Genomic DNA, 20,207 nt, shown 5'->3' on the forward strand with positions numbered 1-20,207 from the left:
AAAAAAAAAAAAAAAAAAAGAGGTGGAAGGGACGGGTTTGGACACAAAGGTAGGGGCACACGGCCACCCTCTTTTTTCGGCCATTAAGCATTAGGACAGTGGTAGGTGAACAGATCAGGGAGCCCAGCAGCTGGGCAAGCTCGATGACATTGTATGAGGACTCATGGTCACCTTTGCTGTCCCGGGACTCAGGGCGGGCCCCTCCCAAGTATTATAGATGGCACGCGCTAACCGTGCTATTGCCTGTTGGGAGGATGGACGGCCCTCTGCTCTGGCCTTCCCTTGGCCCTTGCACTGCAGAGAAGCCCTTCTCCCCTGCTGCCCAGCTGGAGGGGGGCCACAGGGAAGAGCACGGCTGGGGGAGAGCATAGGATAATAGAATGATGGCAACTGTCCAGCCTCGTGCTTGTGAATGAAGGGGAGCTGCCTGCAATAGACCACGTGGCCAAGGCCTGGAGGGTCCTCAGGGACAGCCCTCGGGGGGTCCTGGGCAAGGTGGTTGCCAAAGAGAGCGCACCACTACCCCTTCTGCTCCCTGTGCTCTGCAGCCACCAGCCGTGAGCAGTGGCCGGAGGAGGCCCGCTCTCAGCATCAGATTGGCCTCGTTCTAACATGCACTTCCCAGCACATTACAAGGATCTCATTGCTCACCTGTTCCATTCATTCCTTTCTTGGTCCTATAAGCATTTCGTGGTGCTCACTCTGTCTTTGCGGCCCTTGCGTTACTAAGATGAATCGCACGAGAGTTCCGCCCTCGTGGAGTTCAGTGTAGTGGGGGCAGCAGACCAAAGCAGTCAATCATACTGAGATGGTGTGTTGATGGGGAAGGACAGGCAGAGAAGGGTCCCCCGGGTCTGGGAGGTCAGGGCCTGTTCCCACCAGAAGTAGAGTCTGAGTAGTGGCTTGAAGGATAGGCAGGAAGTAGGCAAACAGAAAGGGGACGAGAGGAAGGCCAAGGCCACGAGAACAGCACTTGGTAGGTGCTATTTCGGACCTGTCCCACACCAGCCCTGGGCTCAAGCCTGGGGTCACAGAGGCAGCAAGGCCTCCTGGAGCACCCAGGCCAGTGGAGGAGACAGACACAGCCTCAGGCCATTACAGCCCAGTGCAGTGATGGAAGCACAGCAGGCTAGGAGGGCAGGGATGGGTGGATGGGGGACAGGCAGTGGTCAGGGAGGGCTCCCGGGAGGAGGTGACGGCTGAGGGGGACTTGAAGGACAAGTAAGAATTAGGGTGGATGTGGAGAGCATTTCAGGCGAAGGGAAACACGTGCACAAAGGCCCAGAGGTCAGAAAAGGCCTGGCTGAGAGGGGTTTCATCCGGGACAGAGGTGCAGTCTGCAAAGACTTCATGTGGCCAGAGTGCAGGGTGTGGCTGGGGAAGAGGGCAGTGCTGAGGACCCAGTGGGGAGCCTGGATGTGGCCCCGACAGGCCCCAGGGAGCCTTCTGGGAGAGGCGTGGTCAGGCTGCCATCCTCCCCAAAGGGCCCAGAGGCTCAGAGAGCTCTGCTCCTGCCTCTTCCATGGGAACCTTATCTGTCTTCTTGAACAGCAGCCAGAGGATGAAATCTGGCCTGCAGATGTGTTTTGTTTGGCTCACACAATGTTTGACAAATTTAAGAGCCAGTTGCCAATGATTGCCAAAGATTGTAAGATGTCATAGAAAAATCCATATTTCTGGCTATTTGTACCCCAGTAAAATCAAGACTGCTGAAAATGCTGGGTGCCCTTTTATTCCTGCACCCTGTGGATGCCCAGGACACTGTCGCAGTTCCTTTTTTAAGATGGGACCTTCTCCACTCTTCCACAGCCCTCCCCCCACCCTGGTACCTAAAGTCAAGGATCAAACAGCCGTAAGTCACTGTTTGCACCGTGTGTTCCTTAGAGCAGTGGTTTCCGAAGCTGAGACCGGCGGCGGCAGCAGCAGCAGCGTGAGAACTTGTTAGAAACACAGATTCTCCAGCCAGACCCCTGGTGGATCAGAAACTTTGGGAGTGGGGCCAGCAATCTGGGTTTCAGTAAGCCCACCAGGTGGTTCTGGTGCAACTAAACCTTTAGAACCACCGCTTTGGAGGAAAGAAACCTCTTTGTACCTGTGTCTCTGTAAAAAGTGGACAACACTCATGATGTTTCTTAGGCACTCAGGTGTAGAGGGCCACATGCTGGCTTAGTCTGTCGCTGGACCCCTGTGGACATGGAAGTCCATGCCCAGAACCACCTGAAACGGCTCTGCAGTCTCTCCCCAGGCTGATGGGTGGAGGGGCTCAGATCTGTGTAGCCGGGATCGCTCAGCTCCCATTTGCAGTCTTTTCTATTCAGATCTTTCTTTACATGACCACAAGTAGCCAGGGCTGTGGTTTTGGTAGAAGTGTATTAAGACTGGACTCAACTTTTCTCCACCGCCTCCTGCACGCCTTTATCCATTAAAATGAAATCTCAGGCCCAGTTTGAAACCAGTATTATTTATTGAATCTAGCAGATGGAGGCTTTGGCAGGGTGGGGAACTTCCAAAAAGGAGATGCTCCTTCGCTTCAAATACCGTTCCCCACGCCGGGGCCAGGGAGCCCTTCGGCACAAGGAATGATCGGGGTTCCTGGTTCCCAGCTCCCCCGGCACAAGCAGCTTTTGTGGGAGAAGATGAGCCTCGGCAGGAATCCCAGCCGGGTGCCTGGCTCTGCATGGTGGTGGCAGAAGGGCCATTTGTCATCCCTGTGGACACCAGGTCAGGTTTTCCCTGGGGGAGGCAGCTTTGTTCTCTCAGCAGCCAGCACCTCCTCCCAGGCTGAGGCCTTGGCTTCATCTCCAGCCTTGAACTCAGGATGACCCCTTCCACAGAGACTGCCTTCCACTTCCAGCCCTCTGTTGCTTTCTTTGTTTTCGCTGTAAAAGGAAAAAAAGAATTCAAATGGCACAGGAGAAAGTGGACTGAAAAGGAAAGGACCCCTTCCCTTACTTGGCCTCATTCCCACCCCCCAGAGGTTATCACTGTTACTGTTTCTGGTGGATCTGTGCAGAAATCTTCCTCGAATATAGAAGCCATCCAGCCATGTAGTTATTGAGGAGGTGATCTGTCAATATTTCTATCTAAAGCCTAAAAAGACAGAAAGAGGGAGAGACAGAGAGAGGGAAAGAAAGAAGAAGGGAGGAAGGAAGGAAGGAAGAAAGAGAAAAAAAAAATCTACTTCTTAGCACATTGTCTTCTCACTCGATGATATTTCTTAGGCATCTTTCCGTATCAGCACTTACATGTTTCCTTCCCTTCCCTCCCTGACTTACTTTCCTCCATCCATCCATTCATCTAAGTATATATGGTAATACATGATATCTACCAAACTGCTGTTAATGCTTTGGTTTAAATTCTTTTGGCAGCTTTCTTCTGATCCTATTCTTGATTCGTTAAAGAGTTTTTTTGTTTTTTTTTTTGGTTCTTATTTTAAAAAACACGATGCCAAAGGCAGAATTCACTCCCTGGGCTGCAGAGCTGAGAATGCCATTGGATTTGGAAGCCTTCTGAGAGCCGCCCCTGCTCAGATCAGGCCCCCAGCATTTGGCAGGGTCTTTTCCAGGAAGGAAACACGGAGTCTCTTTCATGTCTTAGCTAAAGTTATTCGACCTTTGAAATCGGTGTCAGCAGCATACTTTTGAGGATTACAAAGGGAAGAATTAAAGCAACCCAAATAAAATTCACAAAGTAACTTTCAAGAATCACACTTGTTTGTTAGGTTTTGTTTTTTGTTAGGCACGAACAAAGGAAAATAACGTGCTAAATCCTTACTGAGTGCCATACCTGTCCCAGATGATTTTAGCACTTTTTCTCTTTTGGTCCCCACAGCAAACGCTGTTCGGTGTTCATTATGCCCATTTTACAGATGGAAATCGGAGGCTCTGAGTTGAGGAACCTTTTCAGCCCCAGGTCATCCAGCCAGCTGGTGGCAGAGGAAGGGTTCTAACTAGTTTATTTATAAAGCTATTACAAGGTCTCCTATGGAGCTCTGCTGAGGGCCAGCACCTCAGTTCCTTATTGTGAGGCTCATCGCAACCTGGAGGTGAGCACAGACAGTACTGACAAGGCTTAGGGGTGTGGAGAAGGAGTGCTGGTAGTGGAGTCAGACATCTGGTTTTAAATCCTCCTCTATTACTTAGTTAACAAAGTGACCTTAAATGACTGGACCCGCTGCCTCTGTTTTCACATCTGCAAAATGGGCATCATGATTGCTGCTTCACCTGGCTCACAGCAAATTCTGAGGACCATGATGATAGCACAGAAGACAGGGCCTGGTGAAGCCACAATACTATGTGCAATAAGCGGGCAAAGCCCTTCTGATACCCTAGACTGCAGGCAAAGCGAACTTGTGTTGGCCAGATGTTTACTGGAGGATTACAGCTCTTTGTTTTTCTGACTGTCATTGCTCCCCTTATTTGGCGGGAATGACCCCTACTTACCTGTGGGTTCTGATGAAGCTGCAAATCCCAGGACATTGTGTCTCCTGGGATGAGCACCTTAAACCAGGGCCATGACAGTATCCCGTGGCCTGTCCCATGACTGTGCGTTTGACCTGCACTGGGCCAGTCGTACGTTTCCTGCCACCCTCCATGGCTGCATGCAGAAATCCAACAGAAGGAAAAAAATAAGATGAGGCTGGTAGATAAGCAGAAATGAGAGAGAGAGAGAGAGGAGAGAGAGAGAAACCTCAGCATCGGAGGGTTGCTGGAACGCCTGACACTTAATGCCATTCTGAGACTTTTCGTCTGTACTTGAACCAGCAGATACATGCCCTTTCTTTCCCCTGAAACGATTTGAACTGGTTTCCTGTTGCTTGCACCTAAAAACATCCTATGACATTCAAAGCCCACAGATCATAGGTTAAAAACCACGTAAGTAGTTAAAGCAGTAGTTCTCAGACTTGAACTTGCCTCACATCCAGAGTTTCTGATTCAGAAGGTCTAGAGTAGGGACCAAGAACTTTTCTAACAAGTTCCTGACTGATGCCGTTGCCGTGGGTTCAAAGATCGTGCTTGTGATAACTACTAAGAAAGAGAAATGAGGAAGTGGGCTGGCCCACGCCTGGGTTCCAGTGATGGTCTCGTCATGATTCAGTGTAATAAGCCTGTGCTGGGGTTAAGGGTGCCCAGTTTTGGGGGATGAATGAGAGTGAAGAGATGCAGTCCCTGTGGATGGAGTCTGCCTGGGGACACCAAACTTGCAGCAGCCCATGATGGTTTGCAACTGAGGGTCCGAGTAAGTGATACCAGTAGTGTGTTCAGCTGGACAAGCGTGGGATACAGCAGAGCAACGGGGAGCCTTGGCTTTGAGATGAACCTGGATCTGAATCCTGGGTCCACTGTCCAACTGTGTTTCCTTGGGGAAGGTACTCTATCCCTCTGGACTTCAGTGTCCTCGTTTGTAAAAAGGAGCCAGAGGTAGCACCACTGATGGGATGTTGTGAAAATTAAATGTGGTGATGAATTATTTCAAATTTCCATTGCTGTGTAACAAACCACTTCAAAACTTAGTGCTCCGAAACTCCAAAACAATAACAGTTGTTTATTTTCTTCATGAATCTGCAGTTAGGGCAGGGCTCAAAGGGGATGACTTGTCCCTGCGGCATGCCACGTCCATGAGGCGTTGGAGGGTCCACTTTCCAGATGGCTCACTCATGCTCACTCTCTACTGGCTGCTTGAGCTTCCTTACAACATGGCAGCTGGGTTCCAAGAACGAGAGGGCCAAGAGAACAAGGCAGTGTGTATGACATTCTTATAATCTACTTAGCCTCTGAAGTCATATAGCAAGAATTTTGCCATACTCTATTGGCTGAAGCAGTCCAAAGGCCCACCCGTCTTCCCAAGGAAGGGGACATGGACTCCACATCTCAGTGGGGGAGCACGTCGGGTGGAAGATACTTGAGAAAAGTTCAGTGTGCTCTATGCAAACTAAGCTGTGACCACAGTGCCTGGTGTCTGGTGAGTACACAGTGGGAGTTGGAATATTATTCTCTGGCTGAAGTTTGCAGGTCTGTCAGGGCTGGGCTCTTGTTTCTGGCTGGTCTCAAGTAGCAGCAGAGCCCACAAGGACTCCGTGGGGGTGGGAGAAGGTATGTGGTGCCTGGAGCTGGGTCTCTGCAGGAAGGGTGGGAACTCCACCTCCCTGGGCTGCCTGCCACCCAAGGCAGGCCCTGCATGGGAGGCTTGCGTGTGAGTTGAAGGGGGAAAGGATGGCCTCAGAGTGTTGGGAGTGGCGCAGGGCTTCACCTTCAGCCCTGCACCCACCTCCAAAAGTACTTGATATATGTTATGTATTCAACCCTCCAACAATCCTAGCACAGGGGGGCTACTCTCCCATTTAACAGACAGGGACCTGAGGTCCTGCCAGGGTCGCACTCCCAGTTAACTACAGCCCAGGGACTGAACTTCAGATCTCTCTGACTCCCAACTTTGTGTGGTTTACAGAACAGGCTGCTTTCTGCTGGTGTCCCTAAGTGCCCAGGAACCACAGGCCGTTAGAGTGACTGTGGGTTTTTAATTCCATAGACCACTAGGTAGCCATGAAAGTGATCGCTGGGAAGATAAATGGAAAGTGTTTATGGGCAATCAGTCCACAAGTTCCATAGATTCTGCTTCTTAATATCTCTCTCCCCTTTCCCCATCTTCTGAATATCTCTTGCCTGTAATAATAATAAGAGTTAATGTCTCTCATGCTTACTATGTGCCAGGCTTGGCGCCGCTGGCCGAGATCTGCGGCTTCCGGGCTGAGGGCAGCTGTTCCTGGCCCTCCTCTAAGCTCCTACTTGTTCACAGCCCATCTCCCTCTGAGGCAAGACCTGGCAGTCCGGCTGTGTCATAACTGGTTCAGTCCATGAACCAGACTGTCATCTTTGGAATCCCATCTCTGCCACTTACAGACTGGGTGGCATTAAGCAAGTTACTTCACCTCCCTGTGCCTTCACTTGTCTGTGAAATGGGAGCGATTATCAAGTAAGGGATCTATTTCTTCCCAATGAGGATTAGATGCAAGAAACCCTGCAGTCAACTCCATCAATATGAGCTGTTATTAGTAATTCTCTCACCTTGTAAACTGCGTGCTCCAGAAGACAAATTCTGGAGGTGGCGACGTGTGAAGGGACACCTGGTCATCCAGAGAAGAGCTAGCGGGGTTACATGTGCAGAGGCTGCCCTGAAAGGGCACTTGCCTCTCCACCCTGATGGAGGACGGTGCAGGGCAGTGGAGTGGGCCGCAAGGCCGAGAGCAGAGGGGAAACCAGTGCTTACTGAGAGTCCAGAGCTGCAACAGGTCCTTGCAACCTCTTGTTTCATTTCATCCTGGTGACTCTGTTCTGTGGCGGGACTCATTAGCCCCATTTTGCAGATGAAGAAATGGAGGCTCAAAAGGCAAATTGCTGGGGTCAACCCAGCTAGAAAGAGGTGGGGATGGATTGGAGCTCAGGCCCGCCTCTATCCAAGGCCATCTTTAGGTCCCTCCTGAACGCCCAGCTCAGTCAGGCAAGCTGCTGTCTGCTGGCCAGACGAGCCCCACAGCCTGCCAGTTTCAATGGCAATGGCATCCATGGCAGCAAGATGTTCATGGGGGAGCAGTAGGCAGGACATGGGTTCAGAGTTGGGGAGAAGGGGGTTGAAACCATGACTCATGCTCTTCCTGGCATGATGACTAAGCACTCCAGGCTTCAGAAACTCGGGGCCAATGTCACTCCAGTGGTTAACTTGTTTATATAAGACTAATCTATGGAAGAAGAAACATATGCCTGGGATATTCTGTCATTTAAAAAAAGGTGTAAATTACAAGAGTACCCCTAGAATGTTTTCCGCCATTCGTTCATTCTATTGATTCAACAAATGGTAATGTGCATTTTCTCTGCCATGGATTCTAAGGAAGCGGCTGGTATCCTACAGTGAATGAAAGGATTCCAGAGCCCAGAGAACTCTTGCTCAAGAGATCCTGACCTGCTCTCTCTTCCCTGGTTACTGAGCTACCATCTTTTATCTTCTGGGAGCTGTTCGTTTCTGTTCGCCTTGAAAGATAAAAGATAGGGGCCAGAGGCTCTCGTGGAAGAGATGAGGCCTTGGGTGGGCTCTGCCCTCCTGAGCCCCTCTGAGCACCTTCTGGCAGGACGGCCCCTCCTTTATTCCACCCCCACTGCAGGTGAACCTGAGAATAGGCCGATTTCTTACACTTGCCCAAGTAGCAAAGCCAGCTCTGCCTGCCAGATATGCAAATATTTGGATTTTCCATTGTACCAGGTTTGGCTGGTTGGAGCCACATAGGTGTGAAGTGAGGAAGAAGAGATGCTGGTAACTTCTAGGGTCGGAGGTGAAGGATCACACTCCCTGGGGAGTATCATGCCATGAGAGTCCAGCCTGGCAAAGCCCATTTAGAAGCCTCACTCATGCAGCCCCTGACCTCCCTGCATCTGTGCTGGCTGTTCCCTCTGCCTGGGATTCCCTCGTTCCTCTTTTCCAGTTTCTCTTTCTTCACCTAACTCTCTTGATGTTTTTTGGTGTCGGTTCCAGCATTGCCTCCTCCGGGAAGCCTTCCCTGATGGACCTCTGTCTCTACTTCAGAGGCGGACAAGGTGCCTTCCCACTTCCAAAATCACCATCACCTGCCTCTACCCAGCACTTGCCGTTTTGCTGGAATTCTCTGTCTGCTTGTCTTCGATAGTCTGTGAGCTCTTGAGAACAGACTCCTCACCTTCCCTGCCTCTATTTCTAGCACACGAGGCTGGTGTGCAGGGGTGGCACCCGCATTTGCTGAATGATGCTTCCTTATGCAGAACCATGATGCAAAGTCTTACTGCTCATTCAAGGGTCAGCTTAGACCAGGGAACCGCAGAGCCCAGTAGCCAAGAGCATGGGCTGTAGAGTCAAACCTCATCTCTGTACTTCATGGCTGGGTGACCTTAAAGCCTCAGTCTCCACATCTGTAAAATGGGGAGAAGCATAACTGCTCCAGGAGGTTTAAAGAATCAACTTGATATGACCCATGCTTTAATACCCTGCCCAGCACATAGTGAGTATTAAATAGGTGATTTTAGGGTGATGATGGTGATGGTGATAATGAGAGTGCTGTTATTACTTACACCAGGAAGTACCCAGCACACAGCACACAGGTGCTGTTGATGCCAGGTTACATGTGTGTCTTCCCTCCAGCCTGAGCTGCTCCATGGCAGAGCTTGGGTCCAGCCCAGCCTTAGGGCCACCCTCAGTGCTGGGCCCCTGCAATGACTGAGCCCAGTTCTGTGACCTTCTCCAGCCTCACTTCCCCCCACCCACCCACCCCCGCCCCACATCCAGAACCTTGGCCTCATGGGGCCTTGAGCTCTCTGGCGGTTTGTTGTTTTAAAATTAAGCCTGGGCACTTTCTGGAATGTTTAAGGAATTTAAAATATTTCATGTCAAGATCAGCCTTAACATTTTATCATTTAGTTTTTGTCCTAAGAATCGTGTTATCATTTGCTGTTCGCTTCTTCATGGTGTTGGGGTCACATTTGCCCATATGCCCACGAAGGCCTGCTGTGGCTTCACTGGTCTGTAGCTGTTGCTTCCAGTGGCTTTTACGTGCCTCATTACTCGTTCGTGTTTCAAGGCCTTATTAATCTAGTTTTAATATCCTTACAGAATGACTCGGCTTTTCCCCCGAATGTGCTGATTTTAGGTCATTGACATTGCCCTGGGAAAGGATCAGAGGCTCACCCAACCTGACCTCCCAGGCAGGGCAGCTCATGGACTCAGCCAGAAAGAACGGGGTTCAAATGATGGCTCAACCCCTAACCCCAAGGAGGCTTGGGCTGGTTACTTAACAAGCCTAATTTTGATTGGCTCTAAATCTTGAGGTGGAAAGCCCCCAGCACCATACCTGGCACTTGACAGGTTTTCAGTTACCTTCCCTGCCCTTCCCACCCACCCACTTATTTCACAGGCACCTGAGGCTGAGAACCTTCTCGTTATTCCAGAAATCCTCAAAGGGTGAAGCACACTGTAACATCAAACTCCAGGAGGAATGGCCGGTTTGTATCTTTTAGCCATTCACGTCACGCTTAGAAAGTGTCTAGTCACTGTCTGGTTTTTCAATTTTCCCCTTAAATTTAAAGAGCCCAGGCTTGGGAGTCAGACCTGGGTCAGTCCTGGCTCTTCCCTTTGCAAGGAGAACCACCATGGACAAGACCTCCCCTCTGAGGACCTGGCTCTGGAACCACAGAGACAGTAAGGTCCAGTCCCAGCCCGCTGGGATATGGCTCTGTAAGCAGAGGGCCTCCCAGAGCTGGGCAGGCGAGTTTGGGGGACCGCTGATCCATCTTCCCCCTGCTCGTGAGAGTGGATGTTTGGGGCATGTGGGAGCTGTAAGGAGCGTCACAAATTCTTGGCAGCCAAGTTGAATCCCACTATTTGTGGTTCATGCCAGGTCACTGCCAAGAGATGGGTCCATTTAGTGGGAATGGTCTGTCACTCCCAGTATAGGTCACTCCTACAGGGTGAGGGGCCTCGAGGCTTCCTTGAAGCCAGCTTCCCCAGGCTGCCTGCAGGAGCTGAGTTTTCTATGTCACCCCAGGGCCAGCTCGGGTTTCTAAGTGGTCAGGGGAGCTGGGTAATAGCTTTTGAAGTGACAGTCCTCTGTCAGAGTAATACAAAGCTGTCTTTACTCATCTTTTGGTGCATGTATCTCCGGGAAAGCTGCTGACAAGGCCAAAGTGTTGGAGGTTATTTAGTTTTTAATAGAAAAGTGAGACCGGCTTTGCTTTAGAACCAGCTGCCCTGGGCACCAGCTCTTTTGCAGACTTCAGATGGTCTAGGCGGTGAGAATTACCGTTGGGAGGGGAGTTGAAGGTGGCCATACTTTCCCCTTGTTCTTGGGCTTGTCTGGGCTTCGTTTCCAAGGTGGAGTTCCCAGAAGTGGGGTGCTGGGCAGCTCTGCCTATCCCCATGGTTGGTACCATGCCCACCTCAGCCCCCCTTCCTGTGTCACTTAAAAAGCACCAGGAACATCTTCTTGCCTGAAACTCCCCCACTAGACCCTGATTAAATGGATTAAGCAACGGTGAGTGCCCAAGCTGGGCGACTGAATTGAATGACCTCTTAAGGACCCTTTCAGACCTGCATTCACAGGGCAAGCTGAGCCTCATCCCAGACTTTGCCTGGTGTGGCAGAGATGGCTGCTCACCACAGAGGGAGGGCACAGAAGGAGTCCTCGTTATCAGAAGCTATGTTTTATGTCACAAGAAAACAAGTGACCATTGTTTGCTACATCCCCCTCCCAACGTTCTTTCTTTTGCTTTCCTCTCATTTGTTTGTAGGTGATGGCCCTCCTCCCTGACTCCCCGGCCCCCTTTTCTGTTCTTAGGACAAATCTGATCCTCTGGGAAATGGCTGGTTTATTCCCACAGGGTACAAAGCTTAGAGAGAAAAATCCACGCCCACCACATGTGAACGTGGAACAGCAAAGTGGGAGAACTAAATCGCGTTTTCAGAGCCATCGCGGCTGTCAGTGGGGAGTCTCCAAATGGATCTTCTGCTTAAACAAAGACTAATTAAATTTTAGGGGAAATGGACATCGCAGGGCTCCTGGGCACCCGGCTCAGCAGGCGGCCCCTGCAGGGTCTCCTCTTGGATCCAAGTCTCCCGGAAAAGAAGGAGCTCCTGAAACATTTAGCCATGGTGAATAGCTTGTCCATCACTTCTTCACAAATCTCCAACTTAAAAAAGAAAGGCTCTAGTTATTGTTCAGCTTCAACAGGCAAATCCCCCCCACCTTATCTAAGCTCTGGACATCATGATTACCATGACCTCGGGCCCCCTGTGCCAGCCCTATGCATTTTATGTATATTTTCTCTCATCCTCCACATACACTGGTAAAGTAGGTCTTGCAGTTATCCGAAGCCACATAACAAACCACCGCAAAACGTAATACATTAAAACAACCACCACGTGCTCTCAGGATGCTGTAGGTTGATTCAGTGTCCACGGCTGCGTGTGACTGCGTTCAGCTAAAGGCTCGGTTGGGGCGACCAACAGACTGTCACAACCTCTGGCAGTGACTGCTTTCTCATCGTCTGGGGCTTATCATGTGGGCTTTCACTCTAGTAGAATAGCCTGCACTTCCTTAAAGCACAGCAGCTCGGTTCCAAGAGGGGAGGGTCCCGAGAGGACGAGTCCCCAGCGTACAAGGGCTTTTGAAGGCGCCTCTTACCTCACGCTTGCTGCTGTCCTGTTGGCCAGAGCCAGTCACGAAGCCAAGGCCAGAATCAATGTGGGAGGGGCCTCACAAGGGCGTGAATGTCATGTGACCCATTGGGAGCCCCGATGGAACAGTCTGCCATAGCAGGTACCATGAATCCCCCTTTTGTAGATGAGGGCACTGAGGCTCAGAGAGGTTCATCCTATTGCCCAGGGTCATTTCACACAGTTAGGGACAGAGGACCCAGGTCTGTTGACGATGCTGACAATACTGGGTCAGCCTGATACAGGGTGGGAGGGTGGCAGGTACCAGAAGCCCAGGGTAAATTACAGCTGAGCTTCCCAGAGGACAGCCCGGCAGACTCCCTGGCCCACTGGAGAGTGTTCCACCCAGCAGATCAGAGCCATGGGGCTATGTGAGGGCGCAGGCAGCATTGGGGGGCATTAAAAACATGCTCCAGGCCACAGTCCCAGTTAGAGTCTGGTGCTATGACCCTGTCTACCCCCCAGCCTTGTACTTGCCCCTCCTTCAGCACTGGCCTGCTTGTCGTTATTCACTCTGTTTGGGATGCCTTCCCACTTTAAAAACCTAGCTTTGTTTCCTCTGAGAATGAGGGGCCCTCCTGGGCACTGCAGCCCCTGTGCTTCCCCTGATGGCAGCACCTACCACACTGAGCCGTAACTGCCTGGCACTTCTCCGTCTGCCCTTCTCTTCGGTGATCTCTTAGCCCAGGGGCCTTCAGTACACATCTCTGGCTCCCAGCACCCCACACCCAGCAATGGTTGGGCTAAACTGAAGTGTGTTCCTCCCGGGGACTGCTCAGTCTTAGCATAATGCCCATGTTTTCTCTGCACCCCCAAAAAACTGAGCAGACATCGGCTGGGTGCGTAGCCTGGCCTGGGAAACGAGGGGGCACTGAGTCACGCAAGGCCCATGTTCCAGCCCAAATTGTTTTCCTCATTAGCTGGGTGACACTGAGAAAGTCACTTAACCTCTCTGAGCTCAGCCTCCTCTGTATATCCAGTACAGATGAGAATAGTCTCTTTTCTGTCCCACTCACTCTGGGTCAAGAGTCAACGGGAACTCGGGGCTTGAGAAAGTGCCCGCTCTGGACAGTGACATGGCATTTGTGCATTAAGGATCCTTCTCTTTGAGGGTCTGATTTGTAGGGCTCTAAGAAAGGGTTCTCTACGCTCAAAGAGCCTTCCGCTCCCTGAATCCCTTGATCTATCATGAAGCCTGAAATTGCACCATCCATCATTCTTTTGGTAAGGTATTTTTATTATCTATATCCAAACGGTCCCTGTTAAAAGATGTCAAATGAATCAGAAAGTGTAACATGTTAGCACAGGAGCAAGGCCTGCTTTACTGGGTTTTTATTTATTTATTTATTTATTATACAGCAGATTCTTATTAGTTATCTATTTTATACATGTTAGTGCATATTTGTCAATCCCAGTCTCCCTAGCCTGCCTTACTATTTTTTTTTAGACTTTTTTTTTTTTAATTTATTTTTCGCTGTGTTAGGTCTTCGTTGCTGCGCGTGGGCTTTCTCTAGCTGCGGTGAGTGGGGGCTACTCTTCGTTGCAGTGTGCAGGCTTCTCGTTGTCATGGCTTCTCTTGTTGCGGAGCATAGGCTCTAGGCGCACAGGCTTCAGTAGTTGTGGCTCCCGGCGTCTAGAGTGCGGGTTCAGTAGTTGTGGTGCACGGACTTAGCTGCTCCACGGCATGTGGGATCTTCCCAAACCAGGGCTCGAACCCACGTCCCCTGCATTGGCAGGCGGATTCTTAACCACTGCACCACCAGGGAAGCACCTAACCTGCTTTACTATTAATGAACATCTCTTTCGTGCTCATTCTCTGACATTGACATTGGAAGGGAAGCAGGTGTGAGCCTTTTGGAGATCAAGGTGGTGATCCTTATCAAAAGCCTTAAAAATATGCTCACACTTTCATGCGACAATTTTTCCTCTGGAAATTTATTCTAAAGAAATGTTGTGCTCAAAACTGTATACAAGGAAGTCTTCTTGTAGTAGCACAGAATTATAAATAACCTAAAAGTCCAAGAATGGGTAATGGGCTAAATAAGTATGCATGTACAATGAAATACTACCAGGATTGTCCTCATGGGCCTGTGACCCGTGCAGTCAGTCCCAGAGGTTTCTGTGCCCAGAAGGGCCCCTCACTTGGTTTAATGCTCTGCTGTCACTGTCTTAAAATTCTTAATCATATTTTAAAAAGGAGCCCTCATTTTCATTTTGTGCTAGGTGGACACTACAAATTACATAGCCATTTCCTAAATATTATATAACAATTAAAATAATGCTTATGAAGAATATCTGTTGAAGTGGAAAATCGCTTCCATTAAGTGAAGAAACTAGGGTGCAAAACCATAAATGATGCAATCCGAATATTTTAAAAATAAAAATATGTGTGCGTGTGCGTATACATACACACACACACACACACACACACACATACACACACACATATAAAGACTGGACAGAAATACACCAAAATCTAATTATCTCTGGAGAAGCAAGATTTTAGGTATTCTTGTTACTACTATATTCTTTTTTGAGGATTTCTCGAGTTTTCCAGGACAGAGGGTATGAATATGCTCATAGACTCTAATATTTCCGGTAGAGACAGAAGTGTATCTATTGTAACTGAGCACCAGTGAGTCTCTCTTGGCCTCTGATAGCGTCTGGAGCCCGCAGTGTGCAGGGTAGACTTCTGGATAAACACATGAAGAGAAGCTCAGTTGATGAGGAGGCCAGGTGTTCTTACGAGCTCCTTGAAGTTGAGGACCATCTGATTTCAGTCCCCACTTCCCTTCACAGTCTGGGCATGGACAGAGCACCCAGTGAATGGGCATCTTGTCTGTGGCTTGAGGTCATTAGTGGCTTTTACCCTCGACCCACCTCGTCAGACATTCACTTCATTCTGTCCTGACTTGGAGGTGGGACCTTCTTTCTGGCTTGGGGCTGGACATGTGCCCTGAGTGATCTGTGCACCAGGGAGAGGAACCGCCTGCCCCCCACCAGGTCCTCCTGTGCCCCTCTCCCTCTGGGCTCCAGGAGCAGAGGGCAGATTGATGCCTGTGCAGAGCTGGGGGCACACTGGCTCTAACTATCCCCCTTGTGCCCGCCTCTCATTGCATTCTTCATCCCAACAGTAGAGGGCGGTAGAGATCCACAAGCTCAGGCGTGAGCCTGGGGGTTGGGGAGGAAGAGGGAGGTGGTGCTCCCTAGGGAGAGGCCCACTCACTCCACACCCATTTCCCAGATTCCTCTTCCTCTCCTAAATCTTTATCAGGCTCTAGCTGCCTGTCCTCTCAGCTGAGCATGGCAGGAACAGAAGAATCCTAGAACCTTACCTCTGTAAAGCCAAGACCTCTGAGTTCATGTCCTCTGACACCTCATATGACAGATGGGGGGCGGGGGCCAGAGAAGTGATGGACTTGCTCAGAGCCACACAGTGAAGAGGAAAATGGGGCTCTAACCTCTACAGGGGGAGGCAGGGCCCATGTGGATGGGAGGTGGGTAGCTGCGGATATGGGAGATGCCCACTGCACATAGGTCCCAGTCTAGACCGTGAGCTCCTGGACCATCTCCCCTCTAAATTCCAGCACCTCGAGCCCTGTATTTCTGGGTGGGTCCATGTGCACAGGCTGGGCCTCCTCCTACTCTCTGTCTGCCCTTCAGCACGCCCAGTACTTGGCGGGGCACGCGGGGCTCAGGGAAGATGTGAGGGCTCAAAGGTGAGGCCGGAGGCAGGGGTGGAGGCCGGATCGGGCGGGCAGACCGGAGGCTTCCTCCTCTTTCCCCCACGGTCCCCTGGAATGTGGAACCTGCCTGAGGAGCTTCCTGAGCACGCCCCGTGCTGTTCAGTCTCTGTGCCTTCGTCTGGTCCTGGTCCGCAGAGAAGCGCTCTCTCCCAGCGCCTGCTCGTCTCTGCTTCCGCTTTGCTCTCCTGTCTTTCAAAGCCCAGCCTGGTGCCTTCTCCTCCCAGCGCCTCCCTTCCCTGAGGCTCCTCTGGGCTCCCACAGCCTCTGGTCTGTAACTCTGGTGACGCTGGGCACCTAGGGAGGCAGCGTAGTCCAGTGGGGAGGGAGACTTCTGAACATCACGGATCCGTGTTCTGATCTGGCTCTGCCATTGACACCTGGGTGGACTTGGCAAGTCCCGTAGCCTGATCTGTAGAGCAGAGATGCTAGCCCATGCTCCACGTGGACAGTCATGAGGATCCAGAGTCAGCGCCGAGAGTGCCTGGGAGAGCTGCCGTTTGTACCCGCAGATGGTGATGTATATCTAAGGTCATTCTCCAGGCAGTGAAAAGATGTTTGAGGCGGGTGGGGGGGCCTCTTTTTTGGTGTCCCAAGACCTTGCAAAGGTTGAAACAGTGAATGAATGAATGAATGAATGAATGTCCGGGGATGAGCAGGATATTCTAAGAAGTCTATCTCTCACCACCGAGATGCAGGCCAGCAGCCCTCACGCACCCCTTAGACCCCGTGTGCGCTCAACCCTCAGAAACCCCTCCTCCCTTCCCAGCCCCATTCTCAGCCTTTGCACCGACAGCTCCCGCCCCAGTGACTTTTTCTCCCCTAATTATCCATTTAAATGAAATTTATGAAGGTTTTTGTGAATTTTAAAACCGATTTGCGGGCTTCCCTGGTGGGGCAGTGGTTGGGAGTCCATCTGCCGATGCAGGGGACACGGGTTCGTGCCCCGGTTCGGGAAGATCTCACATGCCGCGGAGTGGCTGGGCCCGTGAGCCATGGCCGCTGAGCCTGCGCGTCCGGAGCCTGTGCTCTGCAACGGGAGAGGCCACGACGGTGAGAGGCCCGCGTACCGCAAAAAAAAAAAAAAAAAAACGATTTGCCTACTTTAATAAGAGCATGTGATGGACAAGGAGTATGAGGCTGTAGATTTTCTGAAATGAAATTGACTTGAGCGCACCCTGGATTCCCAAGGTTGGGGCTGCCCCTCCCCCAGCGCCCAGGGGCTGCTGGCTCCACACTGACAACTGTGGTTTTTGGCTCTGCAGACCACGGTGAGCTGGGATGGGGACAAGCTCGAGTGTGTGCAGAAGGGCGAGAAGGAGGGACGTGGCTGGACCCAGTGGATTGAGGGTGACGAGCTGCACCTGGTAGGTTCCGGGGGTACGGGGGTAGGTAAGCCAAGCCGGGTCCCAGAGGCCCTGGTCATGTTGGGGTCTGGATGGACTTTGGAAGTATGCACCATGGATGGACCTTGGTTCTGCTCTGAAGCTTCACTTCCAAGGCCCTGGGGAAGATGCTTGAGTGACTTTAAAAACTGAGCAATGTGTTTTCAAGGTCTAGGCTGACCCACTTGTCCAATCAGAGGGAGGAGGTGAGGAGATGCATCTGCTAAGCATGAGATGTGGAGCATTCTGTATCTCTTTGCATTGTCTCAGCAGCCTGATGGGCCAGGTACTCTTATGGTTCTTATTTTGGAGATGAGGACCCAGAGGCTCACATCCAAGTAACACAGCCAGAAGATAGCAGAACTTACATTTGCTCCCAAATGATACCTGTTTTCACCATGCCAAATTGTGGCTAGCCAGAACCAGGCAAGTTCTCTAAGCTTCTCAAGACATGATCTTGTTACCTAAAAATTGGGTTCACCCCTTGGTGGGTGTCAAGCCAAAAGATACAACCAAGCCAGAGATCCAGAGAAGGAAGGGTTTATTACTCGGATCAAGTGAGGAGAACACCGGGGACCTTTCCCAAAGCTGTGTCTCCCTGAACAGTAAAATTGGGGAAGTTATAAACCAAGGGCACATGTGTATTCATGAATGGGCTTGAGCAGAGGAGAATGCAGTATTGAAATGGGGCAAAGGTCAATAGAGTCCAAGCTTTTTTTTTTTTTTTTTCTTGCTGTACGCGGGCCTCTCACTGCTGTGGCCTCTCCCGTTGCGGAGCACAGGCTCCGTACGCGCAGGCTCAGCGGCCATGGCTCACGGGCCCAGCCGCTCCGCGGCATGTGGGATCCTCCCGGACCGGGGCGCGAACCCGTGTCCCCTGCATCGGCAGGCGGACTCTCAACCACTGCGCCACCAGGGAAGCCCCAAGCTTTAATTGATTGAAGTCATGAGGGTCAGAAAAGGTCCACATCATAATCCCATCCTCCACCTGGGTGGAGGCCTTAGCTCCCGAGGAACTCAAAGATGGTTACGTGTATTCCTTGAGGAAGAACTAAGCCTCTGTTTTATTACTGAACTGTGATAAACTGTGATAAACAAGTCACTGAACTTGACTGCTTTTCCTTGGTTCCTGCATTTCTTCACTTCCCTTAAGGTCAGTAATTAACGAGACCTGTTCAAGGGCAAGCACTGTAGCCAGGCTTAGATCACAAAATGGCTTAGGCCAAAAATGGCTTCTTTATGTCCGGGCACTCCCTACCCTATCTGCTTACAATCTCTACAATCTAGGTTGGAGGTGGAGAAGCCTTTCTCGGCTCAGGTGTGGGCCCCACTCACCCTGTCCTCCAGCCTGGGATCGCTGGTCAAAGCCACTTCTGCTCTATCCATTGTATGGAAAAAGCACATCCAAATCCAGAGTAGGGGCCTTAGCCTCTGGGGGGCTAAAAATAACACCTGCCCTCTGAGCAGAGACCTCCTGTCATTCCTTCTGCCACCTTGGAACTCCCCAGCTACTTTCCTTCTGAGAAAGGAGCCTCGTCCAGGTGACCTGGGGTCTATTCTGACTCACCGCCTACTTTGGGGCAGGTGCCTTCCTTCCCTCAACCTCATCTGCAAAACGCCATCCTAGCACATAGGGCTCCTGCCAAGGTCAGGGTCTGCAGGAGCTTTGGGACATGTGAGTGCCGAGAGGAGACACATCATATTCAGAGGCAGCTTCGGCTCGTGTAGAGTCTGGGCTGCAATGTCTGACCTTGAGCCTTTCTCCCTCCTGGGCCTCTGTTTCCTCAACCGCAGAGCAATGAGGGTAGGTTATATGATCTCCACTGGCCCTGTCAGCTCAATAGTTCTGTGGCTTTTTGCCAGAGGTTGCAAAGTGCGGGCCACAGGCCTCTTTTATTTGGCCATCCATGGGCTTCAAATTTCTTCAGCCAGTAATTTAAAAATTAGGAGATGTCACATAAATATTCAGATTTCTAGACTCCTACCAAAACAAACAAACAAACAAAAAGCTTCGCAGGTGTGGCAGGTGTGGCGACACTGTGCTGTCATTCTTTCTGGCAACACTCAGCAGGGGTTGCCCTGGAGGCAGAGCATGGACTTGCTTAGCTGCATTTAGCACTACCCTGGAGCTTTTAAAAATAGCAATTCCAGGACCTCACCCTCTGAGATACTGATATCAGTCTAGCCTAGAACCCAGGCATTTTTCAAACTCCCCCAGTAACTCTAATGTGCAGCTGAAGCTTGGAACCACCATGCTGGTTTGCAACCCTGGTCTGCAGTGACCCCTTTGGGGGTTGAGCCTTGTGTCTGGCCCTGATTTCTTGCAGCCCTGCACAAAGACTCTGACCTAGGCTCAGGCCTGATGTTCTTAAAGCCTTTGGCTTGTCGAGGGTAGTAGACGGAGGGAGGCATCTGAGAGTCCTGTCAGTCAGCTCTGAGCCACATCTGTCTCCAGCCAGCTCTGTCTACAGTGCATAGCCAAGACCAATGTCCACTGATCCAGTTCAACTGACTCACCAAGGAATTGTCTAGTTCAGACCAACTCTTGGGGGAAAATAGCAGTCACGGAGTATTTTCCAAGTCCCTGCCCCTGGATCCGCTGAGCCCCAAGTGTGACCTTGCTTTGGCCAATAACAAGAATCTGTTTTTGTTTCAGGAGATGAGAGTGCAGGGTGTGGTCTGCAAGCAAGTATTCAAAAAGGTGAACTGAAGCCTGAACATACCTTAGTCTCGAGGAATAAGTGGCATGGAAGGTGTGGGGGGGGGCAGGGTCCCCCTCTCTGCTCAGCATGGGGCAGAGAGCCAGCCTGCATCTGTTAGCAGAGTCTGTCTCTCCTGGCTTTGTCTCTTT

The 20,207-nt window shown here is 51.0% G+C and overlaps 1 protein-coding gene across 1 annotated transcript in view; it reads left to right on the top strand.

Moving 5' to 3' along the window:
* The window catches only part of RBP1 (retinol binding protein 1), a 25,743-nt gene extending 5,638 nt beyond the window's left edge, over positions 1 to 20,105 (top strand). Inside the window, exons 3-4 of the mRNA XM_007446975.1 lie at positions 17,237 to 17,338; positions 20,013 to 20,105. Of these exons, the coding sequence (XP_007447037.1) occupies positions 17,237 to 17,338; positions 20,013 to 20,066 (156 nt within the window). The 3' untranslated portion in view covers positions 20,067 to 20,105. The remainder of the gene's footprint in view (positions 1 to 17,236; positions 17,339 to 20,012) is intronic.
* Positions 20,106 to 20,207: the final 102 nt, after the last annotated feature.

Source organism: Lipotes vexillifer, unplaced genomic scaffold, assembly GCF_000442215.2.
Source record: "Lipotes vexillifer unplaced genomic scaffold, Lipotes_vexillifer_v1.1 scaffold40, whole genome shotgun sequence".
Classification (NCBI taxonomy): domain Eukaryota; kingdom Metazoa; phylum Chordata; class Mammalia; order Artiodactyla; family Lipotidae; genus Lipotes; species Lipotes vexillifer.